Source organism: Papio anubis, chromosome 3, assembly GCF_008728515.1.
Source record: "Papio anubis isolate 15944 chromosome 3, Panubis1.0, whole genome shotgun sequence".
NCBI lineage: Eukaryota > Metazoa > Chordata > Mammalia > Primates > Cercopithecidae > Papio > Papio anubis.
Genome location: NC_044978.1, coordinates 178,693,171 through 178,714,734, shown reverse-complemented (window position 1 = coordinate 178,714,734; position 21,564 = coordinate 178,693,171). Strand labels below are relative to the sequence as shown.

General features: G+C 49.9%; 1 protein-coding gene across 14 annotated transcripts in view; it reads left to right on the top strand.

Moving 5' to 3' along the window:
• Positions 1-21,564, top strand: part of LOC101022794 (janus kinase and microtubule-interacting protein 1) — a 303,218-nt gene that overhangs the window by 119,968 nt on the left and 161,686 nt on the right. For 12 of the 14 annotated variants that reach the window (XM_021938227.2, XM_021938225.2, XM_031664736.1 and 9 more), the window contains 4 exons: positions 644-784; positions 1,917-1,976; positions 16,763-16,891; positions 19,698-19,826. In XM_021938227.2, the coding sequence (XP_021793919.1) occupies positions 644-784; positions 1,917-1,976; positions 16,763-16,891; positions 19,698-19,826 (459 nt within the window). The remainder of the gene's footprint in view (positions 1-643; positions 785-1,916; positions 1,977-16,762; positions 16,892-19,697; positions 19,827-21,564) is intronic. The other 2 variants (XM_031664741.1, XM_031664738.1) reach the window with 2 other exon arrangements.

The following is a 21,564-nucleotide window of genomic DNA, read 5'->3' as shown; positions in this document are numbered from 1 at the left end:
CCTTCCCCTGCCTTCCCCTCCCAGCTCTCTAGGCTCATTTCAGATGTCATCTTCCACCCCCAGGCCCTGCCCATCCCTTCCTGTCAGCAGTGTGCATGGTCAGCCCCACCTTGGACTTGGCTTTGGTCTTCCCTGTCCCCTCTTCCAGCACAGGACAAGATGGCCACGTATTAGTCCATTTTCACACTGCTGATAAAGACGTACCTGAGACTGGGTAATTTACAAAGAAAAAGAGGGGTTTAATGGACTCACAGTTCCACGTGGCTGGGGAGGCCTCACAATCATGGTGGAAGGCTGTAGGCACATCTTACATGGTGGCAGACAAGAGAAATTGAGAGCCAAGTAAAAGGGGAAACCCTGTACAAAAACATCAGAGACTTATTCACTACTTATTCATGGGATGGGGGAACCACCCCTGTGACTCAATTATCTCCCACCGGGCCCCTCCCACAACATGTGGGAATTATGGGAGCTGCAATTCATGATGAGATTTGGGTGGGGACACAGCCCTATCAGGCCATCCTCTCTTTCATCCTCCCATCCATCCTTCTGTCCCTGCACCCCTGAGCTCCACTCCAGCGCCGTCCCTCACAGACATTGTTGGCGGCTAACCCTGTGGTGGTCTGTCTCCCTGTGGCTGCAGAAAGAAAAGCTGTCAGCGCAGGCCTCTCTGAAGCGGCACACCTCCCTGAATGACCTCAGCCTGACGAGGGATGAGCAGGAGATCGAGTTCCTGAGGCTGCAGGTGCTGGAGCAGCAGCACGTCATTGACGACCTCTCACTGGTACATCTAGCACAGCTGGCGCGGCTGCCCCTGGTGGGGGCGGCACTGGTGACATGGGTGTCAGGAACAGGCGTTGGCGCTCAGAGTGATGCTGCTGAGCTGGGTCAGGGTCAGGCAGTGCTGACTTTGGGAGTCACCAAGCTCACCCTGGTGTGCACATTCCTGCTTCATTCTGCCATCAAGCAGCCTTGGCTTAAATGAGATCACTGGAACCTGGGGACAGTTTCCATGGCTACCCTTTTTTCACATCTTCTCCCTGGCTTGCTGTGGTTAAGAAGCAGTATCAGTTTTAAGGATGTCTTTTGGCCTTTAGAGACTTGGCATGATCTATTCCAGAGAAGACTTTTTGTTTGTTTGGTTGGTTGGTTTTTAGCTTAGCAGTTGCAGACTGTGAGTTTGGGCCCACAAACTTGAACCTTATAATCAGACCAGCACCTTGCTAAGGCTGCCTGTGTGAGTTTTGGATGTGCATATGGGGCATGGATCTATCAAAGGGGATTGAGCATGTCCTAAGCAGGTGGGGAATTACATCCAGAGAATTCCACAGCTCTCTGTGAAAGGAGCTTAGGCAACAGGCAGAGAACACCTGAAGGGAGCTTTAGTTGGATCTTAGAAGCAGAATGCGTTCTGCTCACCGAAGAGGGTATGTGATGGTTCCATGCACTGGTCTTCAAAGAATAGAAAAGCTAGTGACCAAAATTCTAGAAAAGGCTTTGATTATAATTGTCATGTTCATTTTGCCTGCCTCCATCTCACTTTGCCTCTTTAACTTCTCTCTTTCTTCCTTTCATCCATCCATCCATCCATCCATCCATCCATCCTTTCATCCTTCCATCCACTTACCTATGCATCCATCTATCCATCTATCCATCTTTGCTTCATTACACGAAAGACTCAATGCAGTTTAGGGTGAAGAATATATTTCAATGAAATAACAATAAAGTCAAAAGGTGGATAATAAACTCTCCCTGTAGCTCTCAGTTCAGAGAAGCAGCCATCACTTGGGCACTTAGAACTTGAACTAGCCATGCCTGGTGCGGATGGGCAGGCCCAGCTCCCTTTGAGAGCCAGTGGCTTTGATTCATGAGATGTGAGGCTGGCTGGAAATGCCAACCGTTGTGTTTCCTTCTAGGAGAGAGAACGGCTGTTGCGCTCCAAAAGGCATCGAGGGAAAAGTCTGAAACCGCCCAAGGTGAGCCTGCGATGGTGCACCTGCCCTGCCTTGCCACTGTGTCACAGATCTGCAGGGCAGATGGGCCGTGGGAGGGGGGAGGTTTCACAGGGGTCCTGAAGCAGACACACACAACTCGGCATGCCTGATGATGAAAAGCCTGTCATCGCTGTCTCTCAAAGCAACATCAATATGGCCGTGTCGTGCGACCCAGTTATTGTAATTTATTCATGGAAAACTTCCTGATGAATTCTCTACTTAGGCCTCAGGGTATATTCACCCAAAATTAAAAACATAAATACTTAAACCTTTTGAAGGATTTAAGGGACATTGAGGGTTGGTTTATATCAGAGCATATCCTGTTCTGAAAATACTCAGGAGCTTTGTGTTGTGTTGGAATCATGCAGAACTGTCGTCTTTTTGGAAAACACAGGTCTGCCGTTTCCTAGTAACAGCACCTGAAGGAGCCGGGCTTGTAAAATTCAAATGCCCACATGGACCAATCTGGAACTGATACCAAAAACAAACAAGCAAACAAAAACATAGTTCGCCTTTAAACCCATAAACCTATTTTTTGCTTCCACAAAGACACAGGTCTCCTTTCCCTTTTTTTTTTTTTTTTTTTTTGAGACAGAGTCTCACTCTGTCGCCCAGGCTGGAGGGCAGTGACGCCATCTCGCCTCATTGCAACCTCCACCGCCCAGGTCAAGCAATTCTCCTGCCTCAGCCTCCTGAGTAGCTGGGATTACAGGCATGTGCCACCACACCTGGCTAATTTTTGTATTTTTAGTAGAGGCAGGGTTTCACCATGTTGGCTAGGCTGGTCTCCTCTCCTTTTTTTTGAATACAGGTGCCCCGTTTGGTTTATCTTTTGATCGAGATGTGGTTATAGAGAAATATTTCTCAACTATAAGGAAAACGGCTGTGCAAATGTGATAGTGAATGGCCAAGGACATACAGTCTTGGTGTCAAGGTGGCAATAGGGAGTGGTGGGGACTGTGGCAAACTGGGCCCTGAATCCTGGTTGCTATAAGAAGGTGGACTGGTGGCATCAGATAGTCTAGTCTTTCAGGATAAATGTAAATCCTTATCTGTTAGTTTCCTAGGGCTGCCTTAACAAAGTACCACAAAATCAGTGGCATAGAGCCACAGAAAAAGGCCGGGCACAGTGGCTCATGCCTGTAATTCCAGCACTTTGAGAGGTCAGGGTGGGTGGATTGCTTGAGCCCAGGAGTTTGAGATCAGCCTGGGCAACATAGCAAGACCCTGTCTCTACAAAAAATTTTAAAAATTAGCTGGATGTGGTGGTGCCTGAAGTCGCAGCTATTTGGGAGGCTGAAGCAGGAGGACTGCTTGAGCCCAGGAGGTCAAGGCTATAGTGAGTCATGATTGCACCGCTGCACTCCAGTCTCAGTGGCAGAGCAAGACCCTGTCTCAAAAAAAAAAAAAAAAAAAAAAAAAAGAAGGGAAAAGAAGTATATTGTCTTAACAGTTCTAGAGGCCAGAATGCTGAAATTAAGGTGTCGGTAGAGCCATTATCCCTTCCTCTAAAACCTATAGCAGACCCTTCCTTTCCTTTTCCTAGCTTAGAGCAGTTTCCCAGCAATCTTTGCTGTCCTTGGTTTGCAGCCACCACTCATGCTAGATCAGGTGTCCATCCTACTTCAGTGTGACCTCATGATCATTTAACTACATCTGCAGTGATCCTATTTCCAAATAAGTCACATTCTGAAGTACTGAGGTTAGAACCTCAACCTGTCTTTTTAGGGGATACGGTTTAATCCATAACACCTTACTTTATGTGAAATTGAAGGACATAAATGTTGGATTTTAAATGTCCGTAACACTGTGGTCTGAATACAGGTTGGGCATCCCTCATCCAAAAACCCAAAATCCAAAATGCTCCAAAATCTGAAATTTTCTAAGCACCAACATGAGGCCAGGGAAATTTCACACCTGGTCTTATGTGACAGGTTGCAGTAAAAACACGGGCAAAACTTTGATTCATGCACAAAATTATTTAAAATATTATATACGATTTCCTTCAGGCTATGTATTATATATAAAGTGTGTATGAAACAAATGAATTTCATGGTTAGACTTGGGTCCCATCCCCAAGATGCCTTATTCTGTTTATGCAAATATTCCAAAATCTGGAAAACATCCAAAATTCCTTCTGGTCCTAAGCATTTCAGATGAGGGATACTCAGCCTGTAAAATATATACCTGTGGGCCACGTAAAATATAGCTATGGGTGCAATTTGGCTCCCAGGCTGCCTCCTGGTTGCCTTTACTGCAGTGTTCAGATAATGCCACTTAGAGTGGCCTGGCTCATTGATGATTTGCTAGGTCCTGGATTTGTGGATGAGTGGGTATTTACACAATCTCATTGAATTCTCACAGCCACCTCGTGTAGTTGGTATTATTTTTTCAATTTTACAGCTATAGAAGACATACAGATTTAAAATATAGAAAAAACTCAGAGAAAAATTAAATTGACAAGGCTGAGTTTCAAACTCAAGTCTGAGACTGCGAGTCCCAAGCTTTTCCCACCAAGCCGAGTCGAACACGGGCAAATCTCTGCACATTGACCTTGGAAACTCAGAAATGGGTGGTGGTTTGAGTAGAGCTTGTTTATATTTATTTATTTGTTTATTTTATTTTTTGTTTATTTACTTATTTTTTTTTGAGATAGAGTTTCGCTCTTATCGTCTAGGCTGGAGTGCAATGGCACGATCTCGGCTCACCACAACCTCTGCCTCCCGGGTTCAAGCGATTCTCCTGCCTCAGCCTCCCAAGTAGCTGGGATTACAGATGTGCCACCACGCCTGGCTAATTTTGTATTTTTAGTAGAGATGGGGTTTCTGCATGTTGGTCAGGCTGGTCTTGAACTCCCGACCTCAGGTGATCCGCCTGCCTCAGCCTCCCAAAGTGCTGAGATTACAGGCGTGAGCCACTGCGCCCATCCTATATTTAAATATATACTTTTATAGAAGACATAGAACCACATTATAGAATATCTGGGGGGAAAAAAAAGTGATCTATCACCTGCGGTGCCTCCCCGGCACATTGGTGTTGCTATTTTAATTCATTTCCCCAGCTGGAACTGCGGTATGCACATTTGCACCCTGGATTTTATTTAACATTAGACTGCCAGCCTTTATCCCGTGATAGCTGTCATTGTAAACATAAATTTTTATGGCTACATAATCTGTGGAGGAGATGGGCCATAAACTGGTTTACTGTTCTGCGATTGTTGGGCACATTGCTTTCAGCTCCTCAGCACTACGAAGGATGCTGCAATAAATGTGCTTCTGTTGACGCAGACAGCTCTTTCTGGCCCAGCTCTATTTTATTCCCTGACTGTTGAACGTGTCATTAAGTGACTACACCATTATTTAGCTACCCTTTCCCCTCCCTTTGGACTTGCTGCTTCTGTAAATGTCGCCACAGCAACCAGCTTTTGTCTGCAAAGCTGTGTCCATAATCAGAATCGTGTCTATGCATCGATTCCCTGAAGTTGAAATGTGGCTCAGAGGGCGAGAAGCCTTTGACCAGAGAGCATCGCTCCCACCCCACCCCACTGCCTCACGGAAAAGTTGCACCATTCGGCACCGCTGCTGGGAGTGTGTGTGACAGCCGTTTTCACCATGGGACATACGTTTAAAAGGCACAAATCTAAAGATTGTGCAGTTTGTCCCATTAACGGGATGTGCTGTGGCATTACGCACCCCATAGAGCTTCCACGTGGGGTTTTGAAAATCCATTGTTGAGCCAATACTTTATTTTTAAAATCTATGTCAGAATGCCTGGAATTAAACAGAGGTTTCTCTCCCCCATCTTCCTGATTGATTGATTGATTGATTGATTTTTCTTTCTTTCTTTCTTCTTCTTTTTTTTTTTGAGACAGACTTTTTACTCTTGTTGCCCACGCAGCAGTGTAATGGCATGATCTCGGCTCGCTGCAACCTCTGCCTCCCGGGTTCAAGTGACTCGCCTGCCTCAACCTCCCAAGTAGCTGAGATTACAGGCATGCGTCACCACACCTGGCTAATTTTGTATTTTTGGTAGAGACGGGGTTTCACGCTGTTGGCCAGGCTGATCTCGAACTCCAGACCTCAAGTGATCCACCTGCCTCGGCCTCCCAAAGTGCTGGGATTACAGGCATGAGCAACTGCACCTGGCCATTCTTCCTGATTTCTGAATGTGTTTATGGGAGGAGAAATTCACAAAGGGTTAGAATTGAATCGTGATTTGCTACATTGCCTGTACAACGGGCAAGGACAGGGGCTGCGCCTGTCCTGCCCACTGTGGCCTGTTCACTGCCTGGCACAGAGTAGGTGTTGACTAAAATAGTCCCTAAATAGTTGTTGGCTAAATAAGCGAATGGCCTTTACTGGAAAAATGTACTTGTATGACACTGGATTGTCCCAGAAGAACGGCGATGCGTGGTCACTTTAATGAAGATAGTCCTGGGTCATTAGGAGGCCGAATTTGGGGATCTGTGTAGAAACTTTCCTGAGTAGGTTTAGGGTCTTTTCTATTCACTGTTTCCTGGGCCCACCAGCATTTTTTCTTTTTCTCAAGATTCAGTGTAGACTTCAGTGTGGACCAAGTTTTCTCCCATGTTCCTACTTAATCCTGGCATTGTGCAGGGCTGGATGGAATTGGTACTTGGATCCATCTGGGCCCAAGCAGGTTTTGTAATCCAGGGTTGCCTTTCAGGCCTAAGAAGCTTCTTTTCCTTCCCTACCACAGGCCACAGGCATTCAGTGCACTTGACTTTCTGTATCTGTGGGTTTCATATCCATGGATTCAACCAACCTCTGCCTGCAAACATTCAGGAAAAAAAAAATGGATGGTTGTGTCTACACTGAACATATACAGACTTTTTTTCCTTTTCTTTTTGTTTTGAGACGGAGTGTCGCTCTGTTGACCAGGCTGGAGTGCAGTGGCGTGCTCTTGGCTCACTGCAATCTCCACCTCCTGGACGTTTTCCCTTTTCATTATTCACTAAAATACAGTCTAAAACTACAGTCCTGCATTCCTTAACAACAGGGACACATTCTGAGAAATGCGTCATTAGGCGACTTTGTCGTGCAAACATCATGAAGTGTACTTGCACAAACCCAGATGGTCTAGCCTCCTACACATCTAGGCTATTCAGTCTAGCCTGTGGCTTCTAGGCTGCAAGCCTGTGCAGCCTGCTACTGTACTGAATACTGTAGGCAGTTGTAACCCAATGGTTTTTGTGTATCTAAACATAGAACAGGTACAGTAAAAACACAGCGTTATGATCTTATGGGACCGTCGTTGTATACTGTTGGGGACTGAGATGCTGTTATGCTGCACATGACTGGGTTCACAGGGCGTCTGCGTTGTATTAGGTACAATATTATAAATAATCTAGAGATGAGTTAAAGTGTACAAGAGGATATGCGTAGGTTATATGCAAGTACTGCACCAATTGGTATCAGGGGCTTGAGCAGCCATGGATTTTAGTATTCGTGGGAGGTTCTAGAACCAGTCCCCCATGGATACCACGGGATGACTAGACTAGTTTCTTTTTCCCCTGAAATGCCCCCATCACTCTCTGTCCCTCACACATGGAAGTGCTGTAACACTTTGCCCAGGGCTTTGCTTGACAGAATACTGTGGTGAATGCATTGAAGGTTCCAGAATTTTCCAGAAATCTGACAGCCCTATCTCTGCTCTCCAGCTCCTGACTCTGTGTAAGAAAGACCCTAGCAAACCTCCCTGGACTCCCTGCAGGAGGGCACCTCCAGTCCACTCCCACACTCAAGTTTGCAGAAGATGCAGTCAGGGCAGAGCAGAGGGTGCCAGCCTTTGTCTTCCTGGGACATTTGTGTCCCTGAGGGCCATGACTCAGTCTTACTGGGCCTGTCCAATGGTCCCCTTTTGGGATCTCCTCCAGGGACAAGATTGGTGTCGATTATCTCATTTCCCAGGAAGCCTGCTGGTTCAGCGTGGGCTCATGTTAGCCCCAAGGGAGAGGCTGGGGGAGAAGGATCCTGAGTGGTTCCTTGGGCCGTGTCCTGGGGACTGGGGTACGGGGCTTGCTCAGGACCTAGACCTCTGGCCATGTGGCAGTAAATTGGGTTGCAGGCCATTGAAACTTGCACAGAAGCTATATCATCTTAGAGTTCTAAGCATATGCATAATGGCTAAAAATCAGCACAGTTTACTCACACACCTTGGTTGAAGGTAGGACTGATCATTTTGGATAAGGTCGGGAAATTGTAGCCCCAAGCCGTAAGGGAGTCAGACCCTGGCTATTAGCTGGATGGGATTGGCCAAGTCACCTAAACTCTCAGAACCTCAGTTTGATTTGTAAAATGAACATTACATCCATGGGATCAAAGGAAGCTTCTGGTTCTTTGCTTGGTGCATACCAGGTGATCAGGAAGTCAGAGTGTCTCCTTCTTCCTTTATCTTACAGCTCAATAACTTTCCTTTGGAGAGCCTGTAAAATGCAGATTCCCAGGCCATGCCCACACCCGCCTCCCCCACTAATTTATAATAGTGAGGTGGGATCTCAATGTCTTTTGCAGTAATCATTCTTTAATGGAGGGCTGTGCACTGGGAACCATCAAAGCACCATCGGAAGGAGAGGCCCTTTCTTGAGCCAGTGCATCAGGGCCGTGTCCCCTCCTCCCCGAATGACCTTGGGTCTGCTGTTGCCAGGGGTTGGAGGATGCCTGAGGTCTGGTGGGTCATTTTTGTCAATGACTCTTGCATCCATTCTGATAGGACCTATCAAAACACGTAGGACCTATCTAAACTTGACCCCTATCCCCGCACCCCTGAGGCCAAGCCTGCTGCCTGGTGGAGGGAAGGACAGGTGCTGGCAACTGGTTATGCGGTACCTTTGCCTGCCTGGGACACTCAAGTATCTTTGAAAAAAAAAAACCAAAAACAAAGTTGTGCTCTGTCGCCCCTGCTGGAGCGCAGTGGCGAGTTTACTGCAACCTAGACTTCCCGGGTTCAGCCAAATTCTCCTAAGTGGCTGGGGTTATAGGCACATGCCACCAGGCCTGGCTAATTATTTTTTATTTTTTTATTTTTATTTTTGTATTTTTAGTAGAGACAGAGTTTCGCCATATTGGCCAGGCTGGTCTCGAACTCCTGACCTCAAGTGACCTGCCTGCCTTGGACTCTCAAAGTCAAACATTTTTTCATGTGCATACATTTTTCATTTGCAAGTTTTGCCAAAGCTACCTATTTTTTCCTTCGTGGTTGTTTGCAGTTGACCTTATTCCCAGGCTTCCTTCCCCACGGCTGTCACTGGTCCGTGAGCTCACAAAGGCTGGATGGTGCCCTGGGATCCAGCTACTCGAAGCTGCTGGCACAGTGCCTCGCACTCAGAGGGGCTAATAGTAGTAACTGTGTGAAACCAGTGGCTACTTCATGTCTGTCTTCAGGGCTGGCCTCGGTTGGTGTGCAACTGTGGGCCCTTTGCTGGGAGGGGCAAGGGCTTGCTCCCCCCAGCTCAGCAGTGACCCTGTCACCTGGTCCCTCCTCCACAGCAGCGATCAGGATTCATTTCGTGCAGCTCTGATCAAAGGTAGAGAGGGCACTGGTAGCAGGACTTTGTGCCAGCCTTGCCAGCTGAGTGGCTGATGTAAACCAAAAAGTCTCTGAGGCAGGTCTCAATCAATTTAGAAGTTTATTTTGCTAAGATTAAGAATGTACCCTGGAGACAGATCTGAACCTTTCTCCAAATATGATTTTGAGGGCTTCAGTATTTAAAAGGGAAAAGCAGGCTGGAGGGGAAAGAGGGAGGGTGTGGTCACATGACTGAATCCACAGGTTGTGAGACAAAAGGAGCAGGTAGGGGAATAGTCCAAATTATGTAATTGTCTCATGCTCAGTAAATCAGCACTTTACATAAGATAAGGTGAACATGGAGCTGCTACCTGTGGAGATGCTTAACCTTTTCTCTGCAGCTCTCTGCTTAGGAACAAAGGGAAAGGCAGCTTCTTGCATGGCTCAGCTTTCAGCTTAAGTTTTTCCTTTTGGTGTAGTGAAGTGGGATTCAGAGTTTTTATTTTTCTTTCACAGCAGGCTCCGTGCCAGAAGCATGGAACGTCCCTCTGAGCATTGCTCCATGTCCCACCTGCTGGGGGCCCTTTGCTAAAGGACTTGGGAAGATGTGGGTCCTGGGGATAGGACACTGGGACGATTATGACGAGACAGGAGCTGTGTCCTGGACTACACCCAGGCAGCTCAGCAGACAAGCACACACACCGTCTGTGCCAGTCCTGGAGGCACCGCCAGAGGAGCCGCAGCTGGTGTGGGTGGAGCAGAGCTCGGGAGGCTGACCTGGCCACAGAGGCTGCCTGGGTACCTTGTCCAGGGTAGCAAACACCATGGGGACATCTGGCTCCCATTTGCAGACTTGGGAATGGACAGGTGCCATTACCTATGGTGGTTCTAGGTAATTTGTTCACGCAGGGCAGGAAACCCCAGCGCCAGGAGTGAGCAGGGTAGTGAGTCCTGGACTCAGGGAGGAGCTGCTACAGAGGCTGGCCTTTAGGCACCTGGCCTCCTGCCTGGTTTCAGGAGGTGACTTCAGGCCCCGTGGGGAGGGGCTTGAGGCAAAGGTTCCAGATTGCAGCCCTGTCCCTCCAGGCCCCCGCTGTCTCAGGTCTGCACTGCCTGGGGCCAGGCCCAGGTATCTCAGGTCTACACTGCCTGGGTCAGGCTCAGCTGTCTCAGGTCTGCACTGCCTGGTCAGATGGTGCCTCATTAGGAAACATGGCTTAAAGGGTAGTTGGCACTAGATTGAGTAGCACAATCGAGTCACACAGTTCATCTGACAGTCACTTCCAAAGGACTAGAGCATCATGCACTGTTGAAGTTGAAACATACATGAACTTCGCTATGTGCATTTATTTTATGAATTGCCCATTGCCCTTTAATGTTGCTTTGGTATCTGTCAAAGTACAGACATTTTACTTTTTCATGGTAAAGTCTGTCCAGTTTTTCTCCAGCATGACAGTTTTTGCTTTGGATGTTATGTCTGGTGACGCTTCTCCGAGAGATGGAAGACTCTCAGAGACACCCCTTCTGGGCAGGGGAATCTGAAGACTTTGATCTAGTTCAAAAAATTAGTTTTTCTGTTAGATAATGGTTTGTTTTGGCCTATAAAAAATGGTAAAATAAATGCTGACAAAAGGATGGTAGAGAAGCCAATGAATTTGGCGAGTCTAGGGTGCGTATGAGGTGGTCCGGGGACAGCAGAGAAATTTCCAAAACACATGAGGACAGAGGCAGCTCCTGTCCTCAGGACCTCAGGTTTGGTCCTGAGGGAGAATCTCTCATGGCGTTGCCATTGCTAGTGCTGCCCTGGGGGCCTTGTGATTGTCTGGGGACCCAGGGCCTGTGCCATGGTGTTGACAACAGGCTCTTGGCTCAGGGAGGATGGGATCTGGGAAGAAGGTCCCCAGAGAATAAACTGGCTCGGAAGCTGTCCTCTGTGACGAATGCACCCCAGCCCGCCCCTGGAAACCTCTCCCTTCAGCCCACGGTTTGTGGGGTCAGCATCGGGGCTGTGCCCTGGAGCTGGCTTCCCTTTTACTGAAGGTGCATCTTCTGGCGCACGCCTGTTCTCGGGACTCTGCAGCAGACGGATCCACAGGAAGCCGGGGAGACACTAGGGAGGATGTGTTAGAGGAAAGGGGAGTGCGTGGGGAGAGAATTGGTGCTTTTTCCTCGGACTGGAGGAGGCCCTGAAAATGGATACCGACGAGGTGGCTTTTGCCTAAGCCCACACACAGGGGCTGGCGTGTCTGCAGCATCGCGCCACCATGGAATATGTCCTCTTTGTGCTGTATTTCTCTTTCTTCCTGTGTCTCTGCGCCCTGGTGTGCCTGTACTTCTCCGGCTGCCAGGAGATGACCTATAAGCATGAAGGTAGGCAGCTGGTTTGGGGTTTTGTTTTTTGAGGTTCTGTGGAGGTCCCCGGCTGTGACCGACCGATGCTCCCGCCTGTGACAGGCAGCTCTGTTGAAAATGAAAAGAAGATGAGAAGACAGGTGGTTGAGAGAGGCTGGATCTGGTTGAGGGGCTATTTGTTTTGGGGGTACCTTCTCTTTTTCCTTCTGGTTCGTTTGACCCACTAAGAAGGAGCTCCTCTGTATATTCAGAGTGTAAATGGAGATACCTTCTCTTTTTCCTTCTGGTTCGTTTGACCCACTAAGAAGGAGCTCCTCTGTATATTCAGAGTGTAAATGGAGAAGACGTGTTTACTCTTCATTCATTTTGCCAAAACTGATTTTTTTTTTTTCTTTTGAGACAGGATCTTGCTCTGTCACCCAGGCTGGAGTGCAGTGGCACAGTCACAGCATACTGCAGCCCCAACCTCCCAGGCTCATGTAATCTTCCCACCTCAGCCTCCCAGGTAGCTGGGACTACAGGCATCAGCCACCATACTCGGCTAACTTTTAAAATAACGTTTTGTAGAGATGGGTTCTCACTGTGTGACCCAGGCTGATCTTGAACTCCTGGGCTCAAGAGATCCTTCTGCCTCAGCCTCCCAAAGTGCTGGGATTATAGGCATGAGCCACTGTGCCCAGCCAAAACTGAATCTTAATCTGAATCTGGATTCATCTGTAAAAACAAGTCCACAAGAAGAGGCTTTGGTTGCAAGGAACATGAAAGGCTAGAGGAATTACCTTTTTACTCAGTAGATGGGCTCAGAATGAGCAAATGGTGGACATTTTTGCTTCTAATGTATCTCTTGTGAGGAAAAACCCAGAGACTCTTAGAAGAGTGGAGATACAGAAAAATGAACGGTGTCTTTCATGTTTGCCATTTTTTTTTAAAGTGCAATGTGTGCCAATCATGAGAGGAAACAATGTTTTCTAGGTGGTTCTTCCCTCATTCCTTGAGAAGCAGGTGGTGAATTATTTCCTGCATGTGTGGAAAATGCAGAGCAAAACCAGTTGCATTGCCTTCAAGGAAGACGGCCACTGTGTTTTCACTTTAAACATTAATGTATCTTTTCTATTTTTTATTAATAAAGGCACAAATATATCAAGATATCGAGTACATGCAGGCTTCCTGTGTAATATAATCACTCAACGAAACTTTTCTCTAAAGGAAACAAACTAACCCAGTGTTATACAATGTTACAAAAAAGTTAAGGCCGGGAGTGGTGGCTCATGCCTGTAATCCCAGCACTTTGGGAGGCCTAGGTAGACGGATCACTTGAGGTCAAGAGTTTGAGACCAGCCTGGCTAACATGGTGAAAACCTTGTCACTACTTAAAACAAATATATATATACATAAATTAGCCAGGTGTGGTGGCACGCACCTGTAATCCCAGCTACTCAGGAGGCTGAGGCAGAAGAATTGCTTGAACTTGGGAGATGGAAGTTGTAGTAAATTGAGATTGCGCCGCTGCACTCCAGCCTGGGCGACAGAAGGAGACTCTGTACCAAAAAAAAAAAAAAAGAAAAAGAAAAAGAAAAATTAAAATGTTTTTAAAAAATACTCTGCATAAAAACCTGAGGGGTTGGGTCCCAGACAACTCCTTGCTGCTATGGGAACTCTGTGTGTGCTGGGCCTGGCCGTGGATTCCTCTCCATTGCTGCAGGGTTCAAACTGGACTGCCGTTTTGTGTTTGGTTTCTGCCCTAAGAGCTGCTTCCTCTTTCCCTCAAAGCAGCGTAGTTCCGTGGAGTCTTGGTCTCTGGGGCCATATGATATGATACTGTCAGGGGCTCCACTGCGTCTGAAGTTAGGCTGTTTGCAAAGGCTGCTCTGCTTTAAACACAGGTGGCAGCATCGGTAGTTAATGCCCTGTATTAGGGCTTGAGAGTTCAGTCCTTAACTAGCAGTCCTGCAGGGTCTTTGACAGCATCAGTAGTTAATGTCCTGTATTAGGGCTTGAGAGTTGAGTCTTTAACTGGTAGTCCTGTGAGGCCTTCACAATGGATCGTCCTAGGTAATTGAACACTGAGTCATTACCCCCAGGAGGGCCCCTGACGCTGACGTGGATGGTCACAGCCCAGCAGTGTGTCCTAAATGTTTGGAAAGTGTGTGACTTGAGGATGCTTCCTGGGCTACAGCAACAAATAGACCCATCCCCAGAGGCCTTGCGATTAGCGGTGTTTGCAAGAAATAAGGTCAGCTCAGCAGCTGCTCAGAAAAATGCGGAACCTGGAGCTCAGGGGGATGACCGGTGTGTGCAGAAGAGCTTGAGTGCTGCAGATGCATCACTCCTGTAGGTGCCATTGTCACCATGGGGTGGCACTACCACTGCTCTCTAGAGCCCGTTGGAAGAGTCCATGATGCCTGAAGTCAGGTGGGCTTCCCATCCGGAGGGGAGATTTGAGTAGATGATCGTCTCCAGCCTCTGCAAGGAGAGAAATGGCATTGAAGTCAATGGTGCCCGTAGTCCTCACGTACCTACCAGTGAGACTCATCTGGGGCATGTAACCACATGGTGCCCAACTGATGCCAGCTGTGTGAATGAATGGAAAGGGTGTCATGTGCAAAACAAAATCTGTTTGTGGATAGACAAACTAGTGTGGCTTTGAGTTCATTCACCCTGAGATACAGTCAGGAACAAAAGGGCCAACCCCCTGCCTTCATGGAGCTTCCATTTCAGGGGGTGGGGGGAATACCATCACTAAACACAATAGCTTGCTAGATCTTACGTCAGGTGGGAGACGTGCTATGGAAAGGAATAAAGAAGGAGGCCCAAGAGGCTGGGGTGGGGATGAGGCAGGAGGGACCTGGGCATGGTGGCCAGGAAGCCTTTTCTCATATGATTGCATTTGTGCAGAGACCTAAGGGAATCTAGGGAAGGAGTCATGTGGATTCTGGGGAAAGTGTCTCGGAGTGCAAAGGCCCCGTGGCAGGCATGTGTGGGGTGCAGGATTGGAGAGCAGGAGGAGAGGAGAAGAGAGGGAGGGAGAGATGATGCCAGGGCAGGATGGGAGGTAGATCCCACAGGGCCTTGCAGACCACTTGTAGCCTGCATGGATGTTGGTGGTTTTAATAATTCCAGACAGAGATATTGGTGGCTGGGACCAAGATGAAGGTGCCAAGGAGAGAGGGGGTGAGAGGGCTGGATTTTGAGTTGAAGGTGAAGTCAACAGCGTTTCTCCCAGAAAGGGCAGGCATGAGAGGTGAGAAGAGAGAGGAGGATTCCTGGGATGGGGGCCTGAGCAACTGAAGCATGAGCTGCTGCTGCTGCTGGACTCAGGTTAGATTGTGGGAGGCATGTTGTCAGGGGTAAGTCACTGCCCACTAGGATTCCACAATGCCATGGAGGACGCAGCTGACATATGAGTCTGGAGTTTGAGGGAGAGGCATATTCCCCGTGCATATTAAAAAGCAAGGAGGAATATGGGGGTTGGGGGATGCAGTGCGCAGAAAGACAGGTGCCAAATGCAAGAATGTTCTGGGTGACGTGTGGTGGCGGGTGCCTCCCTTGAAGCCCCTTCGGAAACTGTGTAAGGTGACAAGGATGTCCCTGCATCTTCCCTGCCTTATGTCTAAATTATTTCCTAATCACATTATTAACTCTGGTGCCAGTCACATTTTTCTCACATTTATAGTAAATTTGGGTAAAACACATGGGCGGGGAGGGGCCCTTAGTATGTGGGGAGTGCCTGGCTTTTCTCTGTGGGTTGGGGGAGCTCTGGGTGAAGCCGTGTTGTGGATAAGCCAGCAGAGCCTCAGGCTGGGCTCTGGAATTTAGTTTTGATTCCTTCTTTATGGTCTGAAAAGCATTCATTGATTGTAAAAACAAATAAAAATCCTTGTCAGGGGCTGTTTGGGAAAAAAACAAAAAAGCTATGTTCCTAAAATAAGGGACACTGATCTGGCGATTGTGGGTCAATGTCTGCAGCCCCCAGGGGATGGGTGCAAGCTCCTTGGGGCAGGGACCTGGCCTGGTTTTGATCCTGTTGTATTCCCCAGGCCTGCCCCCATGTCTGGCCCATAGAAGGAGCTTTGCCAGTGTTTGCCGAGTGAGTGAATGAATGGATAGACAGATGAATGAAGCCCCATATCGTGTGATATTTGGAGTGGGAGAAGTGCCAGCAGGGTAACTCAGAGGCCGGCATATAGCGCCTTACGATTTGTCTCTGGATCTGAGTGATGGGCACGTGAAGGTCTATTACACGATTCCTTCTCATTCTGTGAGTGGTCCCAGTTTTCTATAGTAAGTTAAGCAGAGATTGTCTCTTAATGTAGGTCTGGCTGGGACTTGGGCCACGCATTTGCCATGCTAGTCAGAGCACTGGGACTGTGGCTGGGCTCTCCACTCCTGCAAGTTGTTGCCTCCTCTGGTATCCATCTTCATCCAGTTCTTCTCCTTGGAACTTGACATCTCCCTGGGCCCTGTCCCCCTTCTCGTTGGTATAGCCAGTGCGCTGCTCATGGAGCGTGACAGAGTGCTGGGCTGCTTTCTGGGCACAGGGCACGCATGGCCCCCTTTTGTGCTCACAGGTGTGGTGGCGTCTCACTCCATTTGTTAGAGAAGGAGGCTGGCACTCCAGGGGCCAAGTGGCTTGCACAGGTCTACAGCTGGAGAGCCAGGGCCAGGGCCAGACTAGCTTTCTCGGGCTGCAAACCCTAGGGTCATCTGCCACCTGCTGCCACCTTTTATCCCACCCAGTCAGTTACAAAGCCCACCAACAGCATCTTGGAATGCCCCAGTGGCCCAAGTATGAATCGTTGCCCCCCTGCATTGGCATGCCCACGGCCAGGGGCTGGTAGACTCTGGCAATCCTCAGTCATTGCTAACATCATACAAATTGCATTTTACAGAAGCATGTTGTGGAGACATTTTTTGGATTTGATGAGGAGTCTGTGGACTCAGAAACATTGTCCGAAACATCCTACAACACAGACAGGACGGACAGGACCCCAGCCACGCCTGAAGAAGACTTGGACGATGTAAGCAAACCTGCAGAGGGGGCGGGACCTCACCCCAGATGCTCTCGGGGTGGCACCTCCTGCTTTTGGTGGTTGCAAGTTTCGCTCCCTTGCCTATAGTTCTGAACCCCAGATGACCCATTCCTACCAGTGCATTATCAAAGCCAATGGCGTGAAGGGAAGGCGAACCCCGCGGCTGTGGGCTCCATGAATGGTGATGGGAGGGCAGCACGTGGGGACCCTTTCTTTCCCCGGCACTGATTTCCCCACCAAGGAAATCTGTGTCTGCCAAGTTCAAGCTGGGTCACTGAGGAATGTCACCTTGGATTTCCTCACCATTTGCAATTAAAACTGCTGCACAATGGTCTCTCCCTGGTCCCCACACATGTGTGCACACACGCACACACGCACATACCGCACACACGCACACACACACACACCGCGCACACGTGCACGTGCACACACGCGCACACACCGCACACGCGCACACGCCGCACACACGCCGCACACACGCGCACGCCACACACGCGCACACGCGTGCACACGCGTGCACACCGCACACACGCGCACACCGCACACACCGCACACAGCGTGCACACTGCCCACACTGCGCACACCACGCACACGCACACACGCACACACTGCACACACCGCACACACCACACACACGCACACACGCACACACCACACACACCACACACACACACCGCACACACGCACACACGCACACACGCACACATGCACACACCGCACACACGCACACACGCACACACCGCAGGGCAGAAACGGCATCATTGTTTTTTGACTAAGATAAAGTGTATAATCCAAAAATATATAAAGAAGAAAGTGAAGAGCCCCTGAAGTCCCATCACCCCAAAGTCGCCACCTCACCCTGTCCCGACCACCTGTGCCCATCTGGGTGCATAGCCAGGTTCTTGAGCGAAGTGGATTCACGAGGGGGCAAAGACCAGCTTCGTTCCCACTCACCTTCCCCAGGTGAATTCTTTCAGGCATGCTGATGACATCTCAGGCAGACCTTGTGGGCTACTATGCCTTCCAGTGACAGGAATAGTCACATGTGATTAATTTCCTAAACTGCAGACTTCACTCAGTGCAGACCTTCCCCTTGCTCCCCGCCGGGGCCTGTGTCAGGCTTGGCTGCTGTTTCCCTAGCTCGCTCTTCTGCCTCTTCCCATGCAGGCCCCTGGTGGCTTTTTCTGAGCCCAGGGAAGGGCAAGAGTGGGAAGGGGGTGCGGATGTGCCGGGGTAGCTGGCCCTCAGGGCAGTGCCCTCTGGCAGGGGCAGGTGGATCGTGCTGCCTCTTGGGGGAGCACTTTTCCGGGTCTCCACAAGCTCCGCTTGCTGTGCTGCACCCCACAGCTTCCTGGTGAGGGACTGAGCACTGCAGCTCCTCGCGCCCCAACGTCCCAAGACTCTGAATGGTCCGCCTCCCACACACCTCTGCTCGTTGTCCTCGTCCCCTCCTGGCGGCCTTTTCTGTGGAATCCCATCTGGAATGAGTTCTAGGCTGGTTTCCTTCCATGGGTCTATTTGCCGTAGGAAAATGTGGCAAGTGCTGTGGGTGCTGGCACATCCGACCCCAAGGTGGCCCTCTCCTTGCTCTTCCATCTTGTGCCAAAACTCTAGGGGACACGTGTCACCTCTGCAGGTCGTCCCCTTGACATCCCTTCTCATGCTGGGAGAGACACACCATCCTCCCCGAGAGCCCACCAGCCTCAGCCCAAGTGCCGACTGGAGGGAGGGGCCTAGCCAGTGCTGGAGACACACCACAATCCATCAGCCTGTCCTGCACAGGGGTCTGGACTGGGCTACTCAGCCTTTAGAGTCTTGTTCTCAGCCATGGGCCTTTTATGTTTAACTTAAAACAGGACGCGTGTTTTCAGTTTGCTTTTTCCCAGCCAGTGATACGTAATAGGCATCTTTCAGCGCCAGAACAAGGGATTGCCTCCTCCTCTCTCGTGGCCATGTGGGGCTTTGCCTTGGATGAGCATCACGCACTGATGGGGGATTTATGCTGTGTCATTTTCCACACCTGTGAACCGTGCGTGGAGCTCCATCGTATTTGTGTCTTTACACGCTTACATGGCCATCTTTTTTTTTTTTTTGTGGAGACGGAGTCTAACTCTGTTGCTCAGGCTGGAGTGCAGTGGCATGACCTCAGCTCACTGCAACCTCCGCCTCCCAGGCTCAAGGAATTCTCCTGCCTCAGCCTCCCGAGTAGCTGGGATTACAGATGCCCACCACCATGACCAGCTAATTTTTGTATTTTAGTAGAGAGGGAGTTTTACCATGTTGGCCAGGCTGGTCTCAAACTCCTGACCTCAGTTTTACCATCTGCCTCAGCCTCCCAAAGCGCTGGGATTACAGGCGTGAGCCACCATGCCCAGCCATCTCTTTAGGATAAATTCCCAGAATGGGAGGTGCTGGGTGGGAGGCGTCACCCTTTACAATGGGGACCTTTGCTTCTGGAGTTGGGGCTGGTTCCGTGGTTTCTCTCCCACCTGCTGCCACATAAGTCAAGTGATTCCTGTGGGTGGGAGCTCCTGGGAGGAGCATTGATGACTGAGGAGGTGCCTCCTCCCGGCAGCCTTTTCCTCCAGTCCCTAGTTGCTTCCTGGCAATGCGAAGCTCCTTAAGTACCTGTTGGCAGCACTGTGAGATGTGGCCGTTTGATGTTGCCTAAGTTGACCCTGGCACTCAAAGCCACAGCAAGTGTTTGATTATTTATGTTTATTATTAAAATCAATCATCAATCGTTTATTATTGTAATTATGCACTTATTTGTTTTCTTCTCCGTTATGGGAAGACCACAGCCCGGGAGGAGGCTGACCTGCGCTTCTGCCAGCTGACCCGGGAGTACCAGGCCCTGCAACGTGCCTATGCCCTGCTCCAGGAGCAGGTGGGGGGCACGCTGGATGCTGAGAGGGAGGCCCGGGTGAGTGCAGCCAGCCTCAGGGCTCGAGGGAGGGGCCCCAGATCATGCAGGTCCTTTCCAGAAGTGTGACATACCCTGGCTTGGACACTCAGAGGGGATTCTGAGAGGTGGTGGGGAACCCATAGCAAGGTCTTTGCTGCGGTGACATTCTAGATCCTTCTCTGCATCCTCGGTGTGATGGCAGGAGCTCTGGAACGTTGAGCTGTTAGAGGAAGCAACGCTACACATCACCTGTGCCGTCTGTTTGGAGGAGAGCACATGTTCAGAATTTAAGACTAAGTGATGAAATCAGACGTGGCCGGCTTGCAGGCTTCAGGCTCCTCTCCCTCCAGAGCTGCGAGACCCCGCCCTCCGGGACATCCACCAGAACACTTGCAGGGACTCTGGGGTGCTCCCCAGCCACCAAGGCACTCTGGGCCCTGTGGCCACCTCAGTCCAGGACACGCCATTCCTCAGGCTGGGCTGAGCTCTGCCTTCTGGAAACCTCCACCCACTGGCCCTTCTCCCACCTTCGGGAGTCACATAGACTGGGGCCTGCTCTCCCTTCCTCCTGTGAGTGCGGGGGACTCCCGGAGAGCACACACGTGCTTCCCTGCGTCCCCTCCCCCATCTCAGCCCCACACTGGTCCCCTGAGGCAGGGGGAATTAACCTCGTCTTCCAAATGAGGAAACAGGCTCAGAACTGAGCAACTTGCCCCCAAATGCCCAGATGGTACCTAGCAGAGCTGGGAGTCGAGGCCAGGTTTCTCGGACTGAGGGCCTGTGCTCTTTTTCAGAGCCCTGTTCGGGAATTCCACAAAGGGATGGATTTTGGTGGTCTTAAAGGCGATGGGCCAGAATGGAGCGTTGCCTGGCAGATCGGATGGCAAAGGCAGAGAGGAGAGGCCATGCCCACGTGGAGCTTGTTCCAGGCGCAGCTGTGGCCCTGTGTCGGGGGAGCCAGGAGTAAGGGGGAGCCAGGAGTAAGGGGGAGCCAGGAGTAAGGGGGAGCCAGGAGTAAGGGGTAGTGAGGTCAGCAGGGCGGGAAGCTTCTTGTCCCACCATAAAAGGCCCAGTCTTTATCATCTAGGTCAGAGGAGGGAAACTGTGAGGCTTTGTGTGGGCGGAATCATTTTTGTTTTGCTTTTTAAATTTCGTCTACTTGCCAACATTTAAAAGTCAAGAGATTCCATAGAAAATTCAGGTATGTGACCTCTCTTGAAAGGTCAGAACGTCTGGCAGCAACAGGCGTCCCATTTCATGTGGCTGCTGCTGAGTGGCAGCGTCTCCCCAAGATGGGTCATGTGCCTCTGGCTTGCCACAGTCCCCACCACTCCCTGTTACCCCACACCCTGTTGACTTCCCTTATTTCTGTGACTTGCTTGGTGCTTGAAGTATTTTGCTTTGCAGCCCCTGCTGTAGATGATAAGGGGCCTGGACGGGGGCTACACAAGTGTGCAAGCGTGTCGAGGTCTGATGATAGCTGAATGAGCTTCAGATTCAGTGAGGACTGGACTTGGTCAGAGAGCTGGTCCTGGACCCCCAGTGTGGCTGGCTTCTGGCTCACTCACCCCTTTGAAAAACAGGGTCCCTTCTCCAGGCTTCATTTTCCTTGCCTGTAAAACCAAACAAGTCGGACCTGTCAAACTCTCAAGGCTGTTCCGTTCTTAATGATTTTGTGTTTGAAGCTGAGCCATGCTTCTAGTAGGGCAAGGTGGAATATGTGCTCCTAAAAGTGAACCTCTTCCTAAGGTTTGCC